Raw genomic sequence first — 16,922 nt, forward strand, 5'->3', positions numbered from 1 at the left:
AAAGGAATTGATGGAAAGCTTTCTATCCATCAGAAACAACACAGATTTTCAGTTCCTTTTTAATGTTCTCTTCCTGTTCTTTCCCGAGCTGGTTTCATGGTATTAATTTTAATACAACATCATTGCGTCAATTGTTTTTTTTTCCTGATTGGCTGAGGGAATAGATAAAGGATCGGGAGCTTACTCGGCTTAACACTGTGCAGGGAAGAGTGGCGGGAACTATCGTATGAATTAACCTTTCATTTAACATACTGCGCCCTATTATTGACTTTCATGTGTGTTACAATGTGTAGTTCCGGTTTCTTAAATTAGAGAAAAAGAATAATTATAAAAAAGTTTGTCCATCGGAGAAAGCGACCGCACCTCAGGAGACGACGGATGGAAGGGGCAGTTTGTTGGTGGAGTCCCCCAAACTCCATCTTGAAATAGCAGGCCCCGGTTGGTTATGCGCCTAAAGCTTTCTATTTTTCTTTACTGTTGACTACTTGTTCTCTTTAGCCACACAAGATGAGGGTATTGTTTTCTTTATGGCTTATTTATTCTCCCTTTTTTATCAACCTTTGACAAACTTTTGCTTTTAATGTCGTTTGCTCATATACCTCATGTACAATCAAATTTAATTCCATTCACTGCGTGTGCCTGTTTCCCGTTTTCCATTCATGGTCAGTAGTATTTAACACTAAACAAAACGCACAATAGTATGCAACGAGGAAAATGGGGAGACGATGTTGATTCAATGAGACACTCTCATTAACGAGTTTAACACACACACGCACACACACAAAACACACGCACGGAACAAAAAAAAAACAGTCTAGCGTATTATCTTCCAAACGAGTTGAAAAGAATCTTCCCTGTCCTGGCGGTAATGTGTTGTGCTGCACCTTTCTTAATGCGTTACAAAGTGCACCGTGTTAAGCCATTTGAGTTTGCAACGAAAGATGATGAATTCTCCATCCTTTTATGTACGTATGACTTTATGAGTACTCTCTCTCTCTCTCTCACACACACATTCTTTTTATTCCACTTTCCACTTATTGCTAGAAACAATTACACACTTTTGCCATTTTTCCTAATGATTCGCGTCGCGTTCGTCGTTATTCTTTTCATCCCCCAAAAATTTCCTTCCTTTCTTTTTATGCCGATCGCTCTCTTCTAATGATGGTAAATGGTACAATTGAACAAACGATCGCAGATCGTCGATCAACTATATTAACGTCGATGGAAACACACAGCGTCCGACGGTACACTGCTCCGGCTGCTGGCTGGTTCCGCCAACGGTCGAAGCAGTTTTATTTAGAGATATTTTTGTTGTTGTTGTTGTTCTTGCTGTTGTGGGTTGCTGCTGCTGCCGACGTTGACGTTGGGTCGTTCTACTTTAGTTTGGCATAGAAATCAACCTGATCGTTGAACCAACTATAGTACAGAGCAGCAGCCTGTTGGGTACTGTTGAAGGCTTTTCCCAAGCTTTCCATGGAAAGTTTCCCACTGTGGAGTAGTGGATAGCGAAGAAAAAGAAATGGTTAGAATAAATATTGACAATTCATTTGGGTTAAAATGATTTCGAAATTTTAAAGTTTTAATGAAACTTTTAAAAATGAAGGATTCGTCTCCATTTGTGTGTAGTGTGATCATTCAAACCACCGAAACCAGCCGATCAAATACCGGCCGATTGATCATAGCTTGAAAACATTTATGAGGAAATGAATGAGATTGATATTTGGATAAGTTCCAAGCAAAAGCAAATAACTCTTAAAAATGTATAATTTTTGAAGAAAAAAAAAACATCCAAATGTTAGATTAAATCAAAATAACAATGCATTAAACAACAAAGCAAATGAAAAGTGTACTGCCACCAATCATTCCCACCCTTAGCGACACACTTACACAAACACCTGTGTTTTGAAGAACTCGTACGTGTGCTTGTACGCATTGGACGCGAAGGTACACACGGTGTCACAGAACGCGCATGATGCATCGCCAATCTTCTTCGGCAGTCCCGGTGCGTACTGTTCAACCTGAAGCAAACAAATGGTAGAATAACACATCATCGAACAAGCGATTTTTTTATAACCGATCGACACAATACTTACAAATTCGGCCACCACTGGTAGCTTCTGTTCGACCAGCAACTTAGCATTTGCGAAACCCTTCTTCGTGCCATTCCAGAGAACTTTACCAAAGTCTATCGAAAATTCTACGTATGGTCCAAGGGCCTGCGTGTGTGTGAGAGAGAGAAAGGAGAGGTATTACATTCACATTCCGGCTTTCCGTCGTTTTGGATAAACGGATGCGGCTCTTACCTTGCTGGTAGCCTGATAGTACACCGGTACATTCGCTTCGGCCCACTTGTAGCCCCGGGCACTGTACTTCATCGTGCAGGTCCATGCATCCTGTACTGCCGGCAGCAGTCCGGCCTGCTTTAGCGTTTGACCGGTGAACGAAGCCTCGAACTTGCCGCCGGCCCGGTACGTGTCAAAGCCTATGAGGGCGCCTGTAACACCGAACAGCAGGAATGTGGCCAGCAGGAAGCTGCAGAGGACGGACGTCACCGAGGAAGAAGATTTACTGCTCGCTTTAGACGATTGCTTCTTCTTCGATTTGCCCTGAACTTCCTGCAGGGTGTGAGGGGATGTTAGAAAAGAAAAGAATTACTATTCAGCAGCAAATAATTCATATGATGGGAATCGTTTTCTGCAGCCAATTAATTTACCCATTTCCCCATTCAAAACTATCCACGACAGTTACCTTCTTCTGGGTTTGGTTTTGGTTTACATTTTGCGGCTTCTGTTTTTGGGTTTTCTTGTCGGCGGCTGACTTCGAGGCCATTTTTATTGCAGATAGGCTTTTTTCGCTTGTTTTTTGGCGCTTCTTTATATGTAAAATAACTCGATGGGATGTATCAAGTGGACAAAATTGATGTGTTGTATATACGGGAAATGGTAGAGTTGATTCTTTTACACACTGTGTTTACACTTTAGGAGGGTAGTAGAATACGAACACACGATCGTTTTCCGTACGGCACTTTACACACGAACGAGGTAAATGGAATGCACAATTCACGACCAAGAAGGGAATGCAACTATATTCGTGGGAGGAAACAACACATAGAACAGCTGTAGAGGACGTTTATTTGGCTACGAAACTGTAAACGAATCTGAATTGTTTTCTTAACGAAAGCAATCGATTCACGGTGAGCATGTGTTAAGAACTGTTGTTAGCTGGTAAGAATTCATCAAACTCGTGTACGTCTGATCGAGTTAAACAAACCAAACTGTGGCTGTTCAAAAACAATAACTAGTAACCGCACTGGGTTATGTGCGATGATCGTATAAGCCGATTAATATCTAAATAGAACGAGGACTGCATTTGTATATGCAGCTATAAACAGCCACATTATGCTCCGCATCATCGAACGTGTTACACCGGAAGACGGAAGTGTGTTGTGTGTGTGTGTGTGTGTTTGTGCGTTTTAACGTCATGCTCGATCGAAAGGACAAGTTCATCCATTACGTGCACAGTTCGGAAGGATACATTATAGCCTCTATTTCACACTATCGATGTGCCACGGGTGAGAGCATTATTGAATGGACCATTTCACACTGTGTGGAGCAGCACGATAAGGGGAGAAGGAACTGCTTTCCATCCATATTGCTGCTCGTGCTAATCGTTTGGCTAATCATTTGCAAACTAGGCTCGACGGGAGCGGTAACGATCCCAGCACAGCAAGGAACAACAGCTAACAGTTTAGCTACAGTGCCATAAAGTCATAATAGGACATCTTGAAACCCTGTTTAACATATTTTTCCTTCCCAAGGGAAAAATATAAAGCTTCTGTGCCCCGTATTCAAACGCAAATATTTTGAGATTTACATCTCAATTGAATTAAAAAATTGAAATAAAATTTATAAGGGTCAAAATTCGTGCTATTTAAAATATAATTTAAATGTATCAATAATTTAATAATTGGTCTTGAAACAGTAAATTATCAGTGTATCCCATGTTTAAGGTATTTGTCTTATATTGTCTCGTCGTATGATCGTATCATTATTTCCTCTCGATCAGTTACAAATTCATTGAAATCGATACCGGTCGGGTACAAAGCAGGTTTATTTATAAAAATGTGTCTTGCCACGATCGTTCGGTAGTATGTTAACTATCAGAAATAAAGCCCCATCATCGATTAATCGATCTTGATCATGCGCACTATGCACTATGAATGATGAGCTGATCATCATACGCATAAAATCCGTATGCGTTCGATCATTCGAACAATCGTTGGGAGGTGTGAAGGTGGAGACGTTTTCTGTGCAGTACGTGAACAGCTTCATTACGTAAGTGCGCCAAGGGCGTAAATTACGCCTAAAGCCACACGAGAAACAGTCGGTAGCAAATATTCACATGGAACCGGTACGCGCGAATTGTAATGAAGTAAAAAAAAGGTTTTACGGTATGTGTCTCACACTCATGCCGTATATTTAATGCGTCTTACTTAAAAAACGCTACAATTAATTCCTGATTTTTCGTATCACGCTTAAAACAAAAACGATCCTTTCTAAAAGATCATCATCCTTGCTCTAGAATTCCCGTCCCACTCAGTGACGAGCAGCCCAAAAAAATGGCTTTTACCGACACTTGTTCGGACCAATTTTGGGGAATGCACAATTGCAGCAAACCTGACCGTTACGCTGGTTGAAATGCTCAGACATTCTTCTTTTTCCACCCTGTTTTTGTCACACCGAATCGGGTTGTACGACACCGATAAATTGATCGAATCATCATTTACTTTGTTAGGCTCTTGTTCTTACTGGTCATTTTTGTGTGCCAAATTTTTTTTTAAATAAAAATTGAAAATAACTGTGTCATTGTAAATAAAGAGAACGGTGTTGTAAATAATGCCTTCAGCCTTTATTGATTTTGGACACATACAATCCCTGGTTAATGTTAACACACTAATATGCTAACAATTGAAATGCACATACAAATGAAAACCCTTCGTAAGGGTCTTTTTATTTGCTTAACATAGCTTTCACGATCGCTTTGGAGGTTGTTTCCAGTCCTTTCTGGCATGCAATATCGCCACGCGGCTGCGCTAAGGCTTTGGCCTTTTTTTGTTCAATTCATATTGCATCCCCGTGTTGTTTCTTATCAGCTCCACCAAAAGCATGCCTCTCCACGCTTGCACCGTACGAGAATCAATCGTCTAAAAAAAAATGTGTCTTATCACACCGTACCGAAGAACATCGACCGACACGACGTTCAATCCGGGTGTGGGTTTCAATGCTTTAGTACCACCGATGCAATTCGACCATTCAGAAAAAGCCACATCACACAATTCGGCGAACCTGGAAAACAGCTGTTACGAACGGCTTGGTAAAAGGAAGACGTCGGTTGACAGGTGAATGCGTGTGGCGAGGGGGGTTTGTGCTTTGTTGCAGTTGGTGCGACGTGGACAAAGAATTATCTCGATCAGATTTGACCACCGATTTATTAGCCGTGCACACCGCGGCAATAATCGCGATATCAAAGGTTAAACACCAACCAGCAATAAATAAACTTTGTTTACGTTAATGCTGCGAACGTGTCAACGCTGCGCACAGGAGTAAACATTGAACGCAAGTGTAGACGCATGATTGGGCGTTTGGAATCGATCATCTTTACGACGTGCAAGCACAGAGAACAAAGGTTATTGTCTTTAAACCACTACATCTTCAAGATTCATCCCTACTTCTGAAGGTTCCATTCATGTACAACGTTGTCATTACATCACCACATTCGTAGAACGATCCTCAAAATGTATATTATAATCTTCAACAGATTGTTGTATTTACGCTATTCCTTTTATACCTTAATTTCAAGATCGTCAATATCATCTTCTTGGCGTCATGGTTTATCAGACTTAGTTTTACCATGTAGCCGTATGAGATTCAGTACTAGTTCTCTCTTCCTTCATGTACATGTCCGATCTATGGATAATTCCAGCTCAAACATAGGACCAGCAGTCCAGGAAAAAGTTAAACAAAAGCGTGTAGAGGATCACTCGGCTTAGCCTCAACAAGACTTCTGGCAAGATAATGTTTTAATGGCTTAAGAAGCATCAACCACAGTCGGTTAATTAAGCCTGTTGTATCGACAGGTTGGTCCAGTCGAAATTTTAACTGAAACCGTGTTGAATCAACTTTGCTATTTCACCGGTCTATGATGTCAGAGGTGCAAAAGACGGTCGGGATCCAACTACACACACCAATGCGTCGTCCACTGGACGAAGGTTCCAACACACGAACAATACGCCTAAAGCAATTATGTCCAATGCACTTTCTAATCAGCTGCGCACATCACACCAGTGGCAGTGGCAGGCTTTTGAGGTGAATAATTTCTGCATGCCAAATATCGTCACGTTCAACCGGCTACGTAATGGCATTAGCCATTATCGATGCTACACCGGTAGTAAATGAGCTATACCCCACTGCCCTACGGAGTACGGCCGGTGTATGGACTCGGTTTCGTGCCTCTTTCCTTTATCCAGCGACGTGTGGTGCTTGACGTAAGAAGGAGACGAAACGAAAAGAAAGCAAATGGGTAAGAAATCGCGACTATGGTCGCGACCACGTTTACAACCAGCAGCACACGCACCGCACGTCGTCGGCCGCCGGTTATTTAACGGTACCTTCTCTCTTTCGCTTAGATACAACACATACACACACACACGAAACGTGGCTCTGTTCCCTAATGTGGTTCTCGAAGCACCCTGGAATCTCACGGGCCATTAATGGAGGCTTTTTTTGGTGGAAGATCTGGCGACAGGTTTCGTTTGGTTAGGTTATTTTCTACCGGTTAAACAATCTAGCCTGGACTGGAAGCTGAAAGAAGCGATAAACGGTGAATAAGTGCGAGAAGCAAGAAAGAAGATGTATGTGAAGACATGCAAGAGAAATCCTGCTCTGCGGGTATGTATGAGCCGGTGCGATCATGCCCCAGACGTATTTTACGTTAAAGGGGGGGTTGTGCGATCTCTATTTTACTGTGATGCTGCGCGACTTCAGTAGGCGGGTGCGCGTGTTTTTGTATGATCATATACATATGTATGTGTGTGAGTGTGATTTTTATTTTACGTTTACAATCATTATCATTTTATTCTAAAGACGTTACTACAATCCAGAATGATCACCTTCCCATTCCAGTGAACCGAGAAGGTCAGTCATCTTCCAAGGGTACACTGTTTAAAATGTAATTATGCATCACTCCGCACAAGATAAAAGAAAGTGATAACTGCATCACAACTCAAACCATTAAGCCCATTGGGAAGATTATTTTGTTCACTCATCGTTGAGCTTTACATTGAAGAAGTTTTGCTTACTACACCAAATAATGTTGCTCGTTTTGGTACCGGATTTCTTCTACGATTGAGGTACTAGCAGACGTGTTGTACATCAGGTAAAGTTGTTGAATGTAAAAGGGGATGTAAAAGATTCTCCACCTTCTTTGTGGTGAAGAAAGTGGGCACTCAAAAGAGATATGAAATCTGCCCCATACATGGTCGGTGAAACACTGACGGTTGGATTGGTAGTTCTCACCAATGCACCAGCGTACGGGTGCTGCAGCTGCACCCGGGGGGGAGGGGGCGGTTAAGGAAGTTGCAATATGCACGCAAACCATTCGATCTCTAAGAAAACTGATCGTGCCGTGTGACCTACAATATTAGCCGGCTTTATATGCAGCATGCAAGTGCAGTACACACAAACACACACACACGCACACACACTTGCGATTATTTTTGTCATGTTAATGTTGCCCGTGGAAAGTGTGTTTCTGTCGTATTAAAAATGGTGATGTGGAAATTTGTCGCTTTTTGCAAAATTCCCAGCGGCGTCTGGTGCAAATTGATAAAGAACGAACAAGAAAAAAAACAAGAGTTAATTAAAAGGGACTCCTCTTGAGAAATGTGGTTCATCACACCCACCTGATATCATCTTTCTATTTTGGGGGGTGTAATAGAAAAAGCAAAGGGGCAAAAAAAGATAAGTCCCAATCTGAAAACGATTGATATCGAAAAAGGTTGATGTGGAAGTCAAATTTTTCTTTTTGGTTGCTTCTGAGCAGGCGGTGTATTCGGGTTTAGAGATGTATCGATTTTTCCCAACCCGTGTCATGCAAAACGCGTGATAGAAAGGATGGAAAACATGCCGCCACTACTTTGGAGAAGATCACACAATGCAAATCCCTGCTTGCTGTTTGACTCCCGGACACTTGACCGGATCATCACACCACACGGGCGCACACACACACACATCCGCATTTAGCATCGTTGGCAACGTGTGCCATTGGAAAGTGAATTTCTTCGTGGCATTTCTTCCGTGACAGTATGCTGGCGTCCTCCGGAAAGCGTTGCAGTTCCGTTCCCTCTGCATCCTCCCCAGGGGTGGTGGTAATACACGCACACCGACACATGCACACGTACACACGCAAAACGCTGCGGCTGGGAAAATTGAATCGCAGCGTGCAAACACAACACGGCGGAACATTAACACGATCAATGAAAATGGTCAATCGACCCGCGGTGTTACAACGCAGGAACACCACACGAGGCAGTGTACACACATTTAGGAGCGCACATCATCGCGTCGCACCTTTCGCGCTTCCTCCCTGTTCTTCGCGCGTGCTATTACGCGGCGGTAGCGATTGTTTAACCCACAAAATGAAAAGTTCTGCACACAATTTCCACTCTTTCTCGCCGGACACACATTTAACGAGCGGAAGAAAACCAACCGTAGCAACCGTGGTGGGCACACTAAACAAGCTAAACCTAGCAATTTTCCGTCGTGGAAAGGTGTGAAGGAAAAAATCGGCAACGACAAAATGCGTGGCTTCACGATGCACAAGCAGAAAATCAACTGTGCGTGAGAAAAAAAGCTGTTAACGACCGAATCGTTGGGTTTGTCGAGTGCGACGTATGGGGAGGGGGCAGGGTAAACCGTCGTGTTGTCAAAACGGCTTTCGCGTTGGCAGCGATATACGTCAACGTATCGGTTTATACAGGATGGTTAGAGTTGGATCGAACTGTACCTTGGTTTCGGGCGGTATAAAGTTCGATTGGAGCAAAAGGATCGCTTTTGAAAGGACCTTTTTTAAATGGTCCTTTTTCATAATGGCCTGGTTTTAATTTTACAAAAAGGACGAAATATTATAGAAACCTCACGTTTACAATCTATTTAGAAATATTGAAATATAAACTGCACAGTACAATTCCGATGGCAACGACGTTGGCCTGCCATACCTAATAAATTGTGATTATATAGAACCATAGCTGATCTGAGACTTATAGCTAAACAGTTAGTCCTGGCTGAGTGCTCTACCCAGTGAGCATTTAAGCCGCGGTCAAGCATGTTGCTATTGCGATTTAACCGTCCCAGTACTAATAGTAGCGGATCTAACGGTGGGCGGAGTAGGCGGCCGCCTAGGGCCCCGAAAGACGACAGAACATTTCATACGTAACAGAGTCCGAGCAGAAGCACCCCATCTAGCCCCCCCCCCCCCCCCCCCCCACCCTGTTCCAGTACCTGATCGAACTCGAACACTAGAGGCACCTTTAAAACCATGAATGAACGTTTTTCAAGGAATCGTATGGATAACCGGGGCTTCATACGACAATGCGATTTTTTTCTCTGTCACCCAGGTTCGACGGTGACGAGGTTGTGAATTTGTTGACCCTCTCTCTGAATCGTACAGAGCTAGGGGCCCCTTTAAACATAAAACGAAGATTTTCCAAGGAATGATATGGATAGCCGAGGCACCAGCACTATCAATGGGTTGTTCTTCCTTGAAAACCATATGCAGAGGTATGCGAGTCTGTTTTGGCTAACGGTATTTTACAGAGCAGCCCCCCCCCTCCGTCATCGCTTGCGTAGTTGTAGTGCCCCTGAGCAGGTGCAATAGGGGCCTCCAAAAATGGTTCACCCCCCCGGTCAGCACTTTTGAAAACAGTTAACTCGATGGTCAGTTTTTTTTCCAAAATTCCGTTAATCGACAGTGCTACCATACTTTTTGGGCCCTAATTCCCATTCCGCCTAGGGCCTCCAACAAGCTTGATCCGCCACTGAGTACTATACTATAAATTGCATTTGATTCAATACGTGAGAAGATCTCAGTACTTACCTTCAGTATACTCGTAACGGATTTCAGTCCTTCCGTTTTCTTCTTTGACAGTAATAATTCTTCATTCAGCTTATCCACTTCCGATAAAAACCTTATAAAGTGATCCTCTCCTAACAGTTTACTACAATATTTTTGATTCGCAGCATCTGTGCAATAAAGAAAGGGTACGAAAAACACATTAAAGCTGAAATTTAAAAAAAAAAAGTTTCTCTACGAAATCGCTTCTTACTCACTTAGGTAGTTCAGTATTGCGAACGAAGTGTCCACATTGTTTCGATACAGACTCAACCACACGGAAGCACTTTCGGGATCTTCCAAAAGGCACAGCGCCAGACCGTAGTAAATCATTTCCGGACGCGTGATGAAGGAGATGTTCTTGAACAGCATTGCAAAGGTGGCCGATGCTTTCGGTGCGCTGAACACATACCGCTCCACCAGCAGTTGAGCCGATTCATCCAGCTCCCGGTACGCTTTCGGTTGCGTCGTCAATGAGCTCAGAATGGTGAGGAACTCGCTACCGCTTAGGTTGAGTCTATAAATAAGCGCCAAAAGTCAACACAATAGAAACGATGCGACGAATAGGTTACTTGCACGATTAATGATAGCATGGAAGGATCGCGTTCTTTGGTGCTTTTGAGCTGAAGTTTATGGATTCTCTCGGTTACCATACGGGTGCGCACCCGTATTGGCATTCAATAAAAATACCAAATTCGGCAGCTGCAGAGCAAGCTGAAATGTGATCCACATTTCGTCACATTTCGGTAACAACAGGTTGCCGGTTCGAAAGGGTCTGTGATGGGATTGCAACATCGGTTTACAGACAAAGAACGGAACGAATCCCATTAATCTCTTCTCTGTTGAAAGATTAATGTTCTAAGGCTTACGGTGAGCTAAGGAGTGGCACGGACTATATATATTTTCTTTTAATCTAACGTGATCATAATCGACAAAAACAACAAAAGCCTCTCACGATGATCAAAACAAAAATTGTCTTGTTCAGTTTGGGGCCCTTGACGGTCTTGTTCGGTTTTCTGGGACTTCACCAAGTAATCGACAGGTGGAAATGTTCCAAATTGTATACACATGGGATGCATTTCAGATCAATTCTTAATGTAAACTAATACGAATACTCACCTATGTGAACGATGCAGCTTTAGGATACGCTGTACATAATCACACGTGAACCGGTTGTAGTTTTTCAGCTCCATCACCGGCACCATGATGTCTTGCCACACCTTCAAGCCCACGTCCAGATCATTATAGCCGCCCTGGCCTAAAGCCCAGAGCAAGCTAAGGCCAATGTTAGTACGATTCTGGTATGAATTTCGTAGGATTGCATTGCGCGCCAGATTGTTAACACAGGCCGAAGGATAGTGCATTGCTATGGCTTGCAGCACTATCTTGTGTCCGAGATGGGGTAAACCCTTGTTCATATCACTGGCCAAATTGGACAGCGTTAGATCATAGAAATATTTCCCATTTTCCTCGTTTGCTTTAGTGATACAATCGTCAATAAGATCGCGCAACGGTTTGGGCATCGATTTGTACGGATAGCTAACAGGTTTGTTGCTGTACAGGGGATCCGTTTCGTCCACACGCAGCTTATCGTTCAGTATTCCAGTCAGTGCCTTCAGCAGCATCAAATGATTGTCCTTGAAGCTCACGTTCACGGCCGTAAGCTGGGAGTGCAGATCGGGGGCACTGATCGCACGTAAGGCTGCATCTAAATTCTTGTAAGTTGGCTTAGACGGAGCCGTTTGTTTGGCGGGTTCGGCTTCCTTTTGATTGCTTTTGTTACCGCTCTGCTGCTGTTCACGTACAGGTGTTGCCGTCCGCTTGCCGTTAACGATCGCAGTCTTTTTCGGGTCGGCCTTCCCGTTCGCATCCTTCAGGCCGTTAAATTTCGCAAGCAGATCGTCCTTCACATCGGTGTACAGGGAACAAATTTCATCCATGTCAGCTAAAAATAAAAATCCCCCGGATTCGTTACGGTGCAGATTATAGCCGGGTAATTGATCACGATCGCCACCGGTGTATGTTTGCGCACGGAAGCAAACTAGCAACTGAACCGCATCTTCCAAGCGTCCGAACTGGGGACCGAGTTCGATTGTCTAAATGCACGATCAATGCGCTTGGAATGGGTTACTATGCTTCAAGCATCATTCCGCCGGCATGAAGAGCGGCACGATTGTTGATGCGTTTCTTTGTCGTTTCTGTTGCTAATTCTATTCATCGCGCTTCTACTGCACGCATGCAACCGTTCCAAACTTACCCGTATCTTCTATTTTTGGAGCACTCTCGGATGCATTCTGGGATTGCGTTTTTTTGTCGCCGCCCGTCTGTTTACGGGCTTTCTTCTGTTTGCCAACAACCTCCCAATCGGAAGACATGACGATGGGGTGATGCGTTTGTGTTTTATTGTTTTGACCAAATAAAACAAAGCTAATTAAATTATAACTCGCGCGCCGATTGAATGGCCTATTGCACAAGCATACGGCGAACGGCAGGAGTGCAACGCGATAGTACTACGGGAATGGACACAACGATTCTGCCCGGGGGCTTATGATCAATGAACAAACAAACAAACGATAGTGCAGATAATCATCAACAGCTTACAGCTTATCACAGAGAAGGAATGGAGATTGCACCGAAACCCGGAGTAAAGTGTGCTTGCGATTGTAAGCGAAACAGCGGGTAAAACGAAAACGAAACACGAATTTCACGTTCAAAGCTGGCCGATAGAAAACATCACGTTTTGACAGCCGTTTGTTGTGCTGCGATACGTGTCTACAGTGTCGGCTGATGAAGTAAGCATACATACATGGAACTTTTGTTTATTTTATCAATTGATCAACGAATATTTTTATTCACTTTCAGCGAAGCTCGTTTTTTTGTAAAACAAATATTTTAATATACTACAAATCCGGATAAATTTGTTCAATGGTACCTACTTTCGATTATCACAAAACTATTCCCGCCAACTCTTGTACAATTATTTAGCCGCGCTCACGTCATTAGCAGTGCGGTGATGTGATTTTCCAGCACAGCTTGTGCTAAGTTTGCATTGTTTTTCACTGCCAGCGAGTAGGCAGATTCTCCATCCTCGTTCGTATCGGTAAAACTTGCCCCAGCGTTTAGCAGCTCGTTGCAGGTGTGAGGATGATTTCCGGCTGCCGCATACATGAGAGCCGTATTGCCCACGATATCCATGTGATTAACCACCGCTCCGTTATCCATCAGCAATCGCACGATCTCGTTGTGTCCACCTGCTCCCGCTAAAAGTATGGGGGTGATCATATCCGTTGCTTGCTTGTTCACATCTGCCCCGCATCTGAAAGTGTGGAAGCGTAGTACAAGTTAAAATATCGTACACTGAAGCTCTTGTAATGGGAAATATAGCACGCACTTAATAAGTATACTGGCCGCAGCTAGCTGTCCGTAATAGCACGCCCAGTGAAGTGGTGTAAACTGGTCGGAATCTACAGCATCGACTGCCTGTTCGGCACGCACCTGCTCCTCGGTTATTTCTCCTTGGCCAGTTTTTTCGTGAAAATTAAGACATATTTCACTGGGAATGTTTGCCTCTGTGTTTCCGCGCTGCAGATTTGTTAGCACCGTGTTCGATGGTTTGTAGGGTAGAAAGGCACTCTTTCTTTTACCACTTGCAAGCAGCAGGGGATTAAAATCAATTTTCCTGTGGCGAAAAATAATGAACGATAGTGAAACTGAAGAAATAATGCGCCAACCGTTTCGTATTTACCTGTCCTCGTCGGAATTTGGAGACGAGCTCATGGTGGCTAGTTTTTTGGTGTATGTTTTTCTGCTGGCATTTATTTACATTTAAATAAAATCAAAACATTCAACTGACAGCAAGTGTCAACTAAAACAAGATCAATATAGAAGGATGGTTTGTGTGTAATTTCGAAAATTTAAATTCATATTTTTCGCTAAAAACATTACATATAATTAAACCGTTCAAACAAACCAAAAATTGCCGGAAAGTATTTTATTTCATTGAATACAAATAGTTGACTTGTAGAAGAGAATTGTACTACCACAAAACATTCATAAACCATTATCCCGGAACGAATGTGTACAAATTTTTCTAGTAACAGTTATGATCTCCTAAAACCAACAAACGTGAATGATCAATCGCCATTTACAGGCATCAAACTCATTCCTTTTCCTCCTCTTGTAAACGCAAAATGTCTGCCTTGTTCATGAAATAGTAACTTGGCTGGCGACCTTTCAAATCCTTCAGTACACGTTTGGCGCCATTCTTTATCAAAATTCGGCTCAGTGCTTCCACGTTGCTTACCCCCATAGCATAGTGCAATGGTGTACGTTCCAGCTGGCAATGAAGAATGAATGTTACATAACATTGACCCAATTCTAAAGAACGCATCACTTACATTGTCTCCAATCTTCAGTGTCGCCTTAAAATTGGAGGCCAAATAGTCGACCATGTCTTCGTTTTCCATCAGTATGGCTATGTGCAAGGAGGATCGACCTTTTCAAAAGCATGGAAATGATTATTAACAGTTCAAATGATTTAAACGGGTGAATTACCATAATAATTCTTTGCTCGTACAAGCTTGGCGCCGTCCGGTAACTTCGAGAGATTAACAACGGCTTCAAACTTTTTCTGTCTAATGGCACCGAGCAAGTTTTCGCGGTTTTCCTAAAATTAATTTACATGTTACTAAGGTTTTGTTTAGACATTTTGCTTTATATATGCGGCATACCTCGAATGTACGTATCCCCTCTAAAAATCGAACAATATCCTGATGCCCACGAGCACTAGCCACTTGTTCAATGGTGGTCCCGTCCGGAGCTACAATATCCAGAATGTGATCATATCCTTCCAGCAGCATACTATTCAGCGCTTCCAGATCACCTTCAGAAGCAGCATGCATGCATGAGAAAATAGTACAATTTTACCAACAATTATGGATGTTTTCAGTCAAGTTTTTTAGAAGTTTCGGACACGAAGTAAAAAATTATATACTTCCCAACGTCGCTAACTTCAGAAAGCATTGCCCTCTGTTCATACCTTTTGCCACCAGTCCGATAATATAGCGATCAATTTCTTTGGCATTATCTGGTTGCGTCGCCTGCAGTGCAACATCCCTAGCCGTACGATACAGCTCATCGCGATAAGTTACGTTTGTGCCGGATTCTTCAATCAATTGAACAAGCGCATTCCTTCCATGTGATCGGGCACACGCAAAATGCAGCATGCTCTGACCATGCTCATCCTACAAAAGACAAAATGCCACCAGAAAAAATCCGTTTTTAAATGGATTAATGGCGCTACATTGTCTACCAACTGTACCCTTTCATCGGATGGTGCCGGAATAATATCAGACTCGTCAGGTGATGGTTGACTGTCATCCATAACGTTTGGTTCCACCGGTTGTGTTGGGACTGTTGGACCTTGGATAGTTTCCGGTTGGGTGGGCTGCTTGACCGAACTTTCCAGCTCCTTCTCTGCCGGTTGTTTTACGGATCCTTCAATGAAGTTATTGTTGGAATCGTTATCCGATTCCTTGCGTCCCGGTTTGGTTTTCTGATTGGCAAAGTTGTACAAATAGTTTGCTAGATAGGTGATGGGATCTGGTGGCCGTTTATTCGCTACCTCCGTTAGCCCTTTGATGAGAGGATCGCCCAGAGCTAAGAGGAAACAAAATTTCGTACGATATTAATCTCGCCGATAATCGATGATTGATGGTTGTGGATCACGTGATGGTACTTACATGTAGCTAAGTATCGTCCTTCCTCGGTACGGAATAAAGGTATCTCGACCTGTTGCTCTCCTAGTTCTGGAAAAAAAGCGTGGCATAGTAAATGGAATTTTAAATATGAATTTGTTTATGAAGTACAAAACAATTTTCGATAAAACTTAACACACATGTACAGTAAAACAGTTTAACAGCTTAAGCTATCGTGATTTGATGCACTAGCGCTACTACTAACAGTGAACATGTACTAATTATAATGCAAATTATAAAGAAAAATGTAAGTATTAAGATGGCTTATCTTACACAAATTCGCAAGAACTGTCATGTGTAATTCTTGTTTTATAAACCGTTGCGGTTTTAGACAATCCCAGCTAGACAGCAAAATGTCTTAAAGAAATAGTCACATCGGAATGAACGCAGCAAGATAAAGACGTTGGCAGTTGTAATTACAGCGATGAATGCTAACTTACTGTGGAAGTGAAACAGATAGAGAGGCAGACAGAAAGAAGGAGCAGGAAGAAGAAATATGACATGCATGTGTGTACGATGACACCCGTTCTAGTCGGATAGCGTCAAGGGCACACATGATCATCGTGAGTAATGCTTACTCCGATTTTGCCTTCTTCGTGATCTTACACACAACTCCAAACCAAACACGAGTACGAGTACAACAGATTCTTCACACATGGCCACAACGATATTTGCAAAGGTAGGAATGCACAAATAAAAGTACTAAACTATTCATCGCAACCAATCGATCGCTACTAACCCGAGCTGGAATTTTGTGTCCTCCCTGGTTTCCTTCCGTCATGATCGCAACGCGATCTTGGTTCTTCTTCTTCTTTCTCTGCCTCTCTGTGTGCTTTCTGGACAATGCGTAACGGTTTACTACTGCGCGAGTTACTATGGTAACGGTGAGCGTGTACAGCGTTACATGCGTGCCGTGTAACTCTGCGTAACAGTCGATGTGTGTGTCCTTTACATTCCCACTGAATAATTCGCACAGTAGCATCAATTGTTGATGTTGAA

General features: G+C 43.0%; 3 protein-coding genes across 4 annotated transcripts; all 3 read right to left on the bottom strand.

Moving 5' to 3' along the window:
- Window positions 1-45: 45 nt before the first annotated feature.
- On the bottom strand, window positions 46-12,891 carry LOC125763734 (transmembrane protein 214). The gene is made up of 8 exons (XM_049427167.1): window positions 12,425-12,891; window positions 11,287-12,112; window positions 10,386-10,684; window positions 10,153-10,298; window positions 2,304-2,615; window positions 2,094-2,216; window positions 1,888-2,018; window positions 46-1,488 (listed from the first exon to the last, which is right to left on the bottom strand). Exons 1-8 carry the CDS (start codon window positions 12,540-12,542, stop codon window positions 1,374-1,376), a joined length of 2,070 nt encoding a protein of 689 aa, XP_049283124.1. The 5' UTR covers window positions 12,543-12,891; the 3' UTR covers window positions 46-1,373.
- A 107-nt stretch (window positions 12,892-12,998) lies between these two features.
- On the bottom strand, window positions 12,999-13,977 carry LOC125763742 (ankyrin repeat family A protein 2). The gene is made up of 3 exons (XM_049427179.1): window positions 13,913-13,977; window positions 13,559-13,846; window positions 12,999-13,483 (listed from the first exon to the last, which is right to left on the bottom strand). Exons 1-3 carry the CDS (start codon window positions 13,942-13,944, stop codon window positions 13,159-13,161), a joined length of 645 nt encoding a protein of 214 aa, XP_049283136.1. The 5' UTR covers window positions 13,945-13,977; the 3' UTR covers window positions 12,999-13,158.
- Window positions 13,978-14,079: 102 nt separating this feature from the next.
- LOC125763737 (E3 ubiquitin-protein ligase MIB2) lies at window positions 14,080-16,656 on the bottom strand. Of its 2 annotated transcripts, none has more exons than XM_049427173.1 (8): window positions 16,364-16,494; window positions 15,909-15,974; window positions 15,488-15,825; window positions 15,206-15,410; window positions 14,898-15,049; window positions 14,722-14,833; window positions 14,565-14,662; window positions 14,080-14,503 (listed from the first exon to the last, which is right to left on the bottom strand). In XM_049427173.1, the coding sequence occupies exons 1-8, from the start codon at window positions 16,428-16,430 to the stop codon at window positions 14,327-14,329; spliced, it is 1,215 nt and encodes a 404-aa protein (XP_049283130.1). In that variant the 5' UTR covers window positions 16,431-16,494; the 3' UTR covers window positions 14,080-14,326. The 2 variants fall into 2 exon arrangements, with proteins under 2 accessions (XP_049283130.1, XP_049283128.1); XM_049427171.1 differs by lacking the exon at window positions 16,364-16,494 and adding an exon at window positions 16,502-16,656 and having other exon boundaries at window positions 14,081-14,503.
- Between the last annotated feature and the right edge of the window lie 266 nt (window positions 16,657-16,922).

Source organism: Anopheles funestus, chromosome 2RL, assembly GCF_943734845.2.
Source record: "Anopheles funestus chromosome 2RL, idAnoFuneDA-416_04, whole genome shotgun sequence".
NCBI classification, from domain to species: domain Eukaryota; kingdom Metazoa; phylum Arthropoda; class Insecta; order Diptera; family Culicidae; genus Anopheles; species Anopheles funestus.

Excerpts from the sequence above, each read along its gene's own strand:
- LOC125763734 (XM_049427167.1), bottom strand. The coding sequence starts at position 12,542 with ATGTCTTCCGATTGGGAGGTTGTTGGCAAACAGAAGAAAGCCCGTAAA. Across the intron at positions 2,616-10,152 it reads CCGTTACGAGTATACTGAAG|GAAGTTCAGGGCAAATCGAA; the intron begins GTAAGTACTGAG and ends CACACCCTGCAG. Across the intron at positions 1,489-1,887 it reads TTCAAAACACAGGTGTTTGT|TGGGAAACTTTCCATGGAAA; the intron begins GTAAGTGTGTCG and ends ACTACTCCACAG.
- LOC125763742 (XM_049427179.1), bottom strand. The coding sequence starts at position 13,944 with ATGAGCTCGTCTCCAAATTCCGACGAGGACAG. Across the intron at positions 13,847-13,912 it reads CCAAATTCCGACGAGGACAG|GAAAATTGATTTTAATCCCC; the intron begins GTAAATACGAAA and ends TTTTCGCCACAG. Across the intron at positions 13,484-13,558 it reads GCGGCCAGTATACTTATTAA|ATGCGGGGCAGATGTGAACA; the intron begins GTGCGTGCTATA and ends CCACACTTTCAG.
- LOC125763737 (XM_049427171.1), bottom strand. The coding sequence starts at position 16,580 with ATGTGTGAAGAATCTGTTGTACTCGTACTCGTGTTTGGTTTGGAGTTG. Across the intron at positions 14,834-14,897 it reads AGGGGATACGTACATTCGAG|GAAAACCGCGAAAACTTGCT; the intron begins GTATGCCGCATA and ends AATTAATTTTAG. Across the intron at positions 14,504-14,564 it reads CACTGAAGATTGGAGACAAT|CTGGAACGTACACCATTGCA; the intron begins GTAAGTGATGCG and ends CTTCATTGCCAG.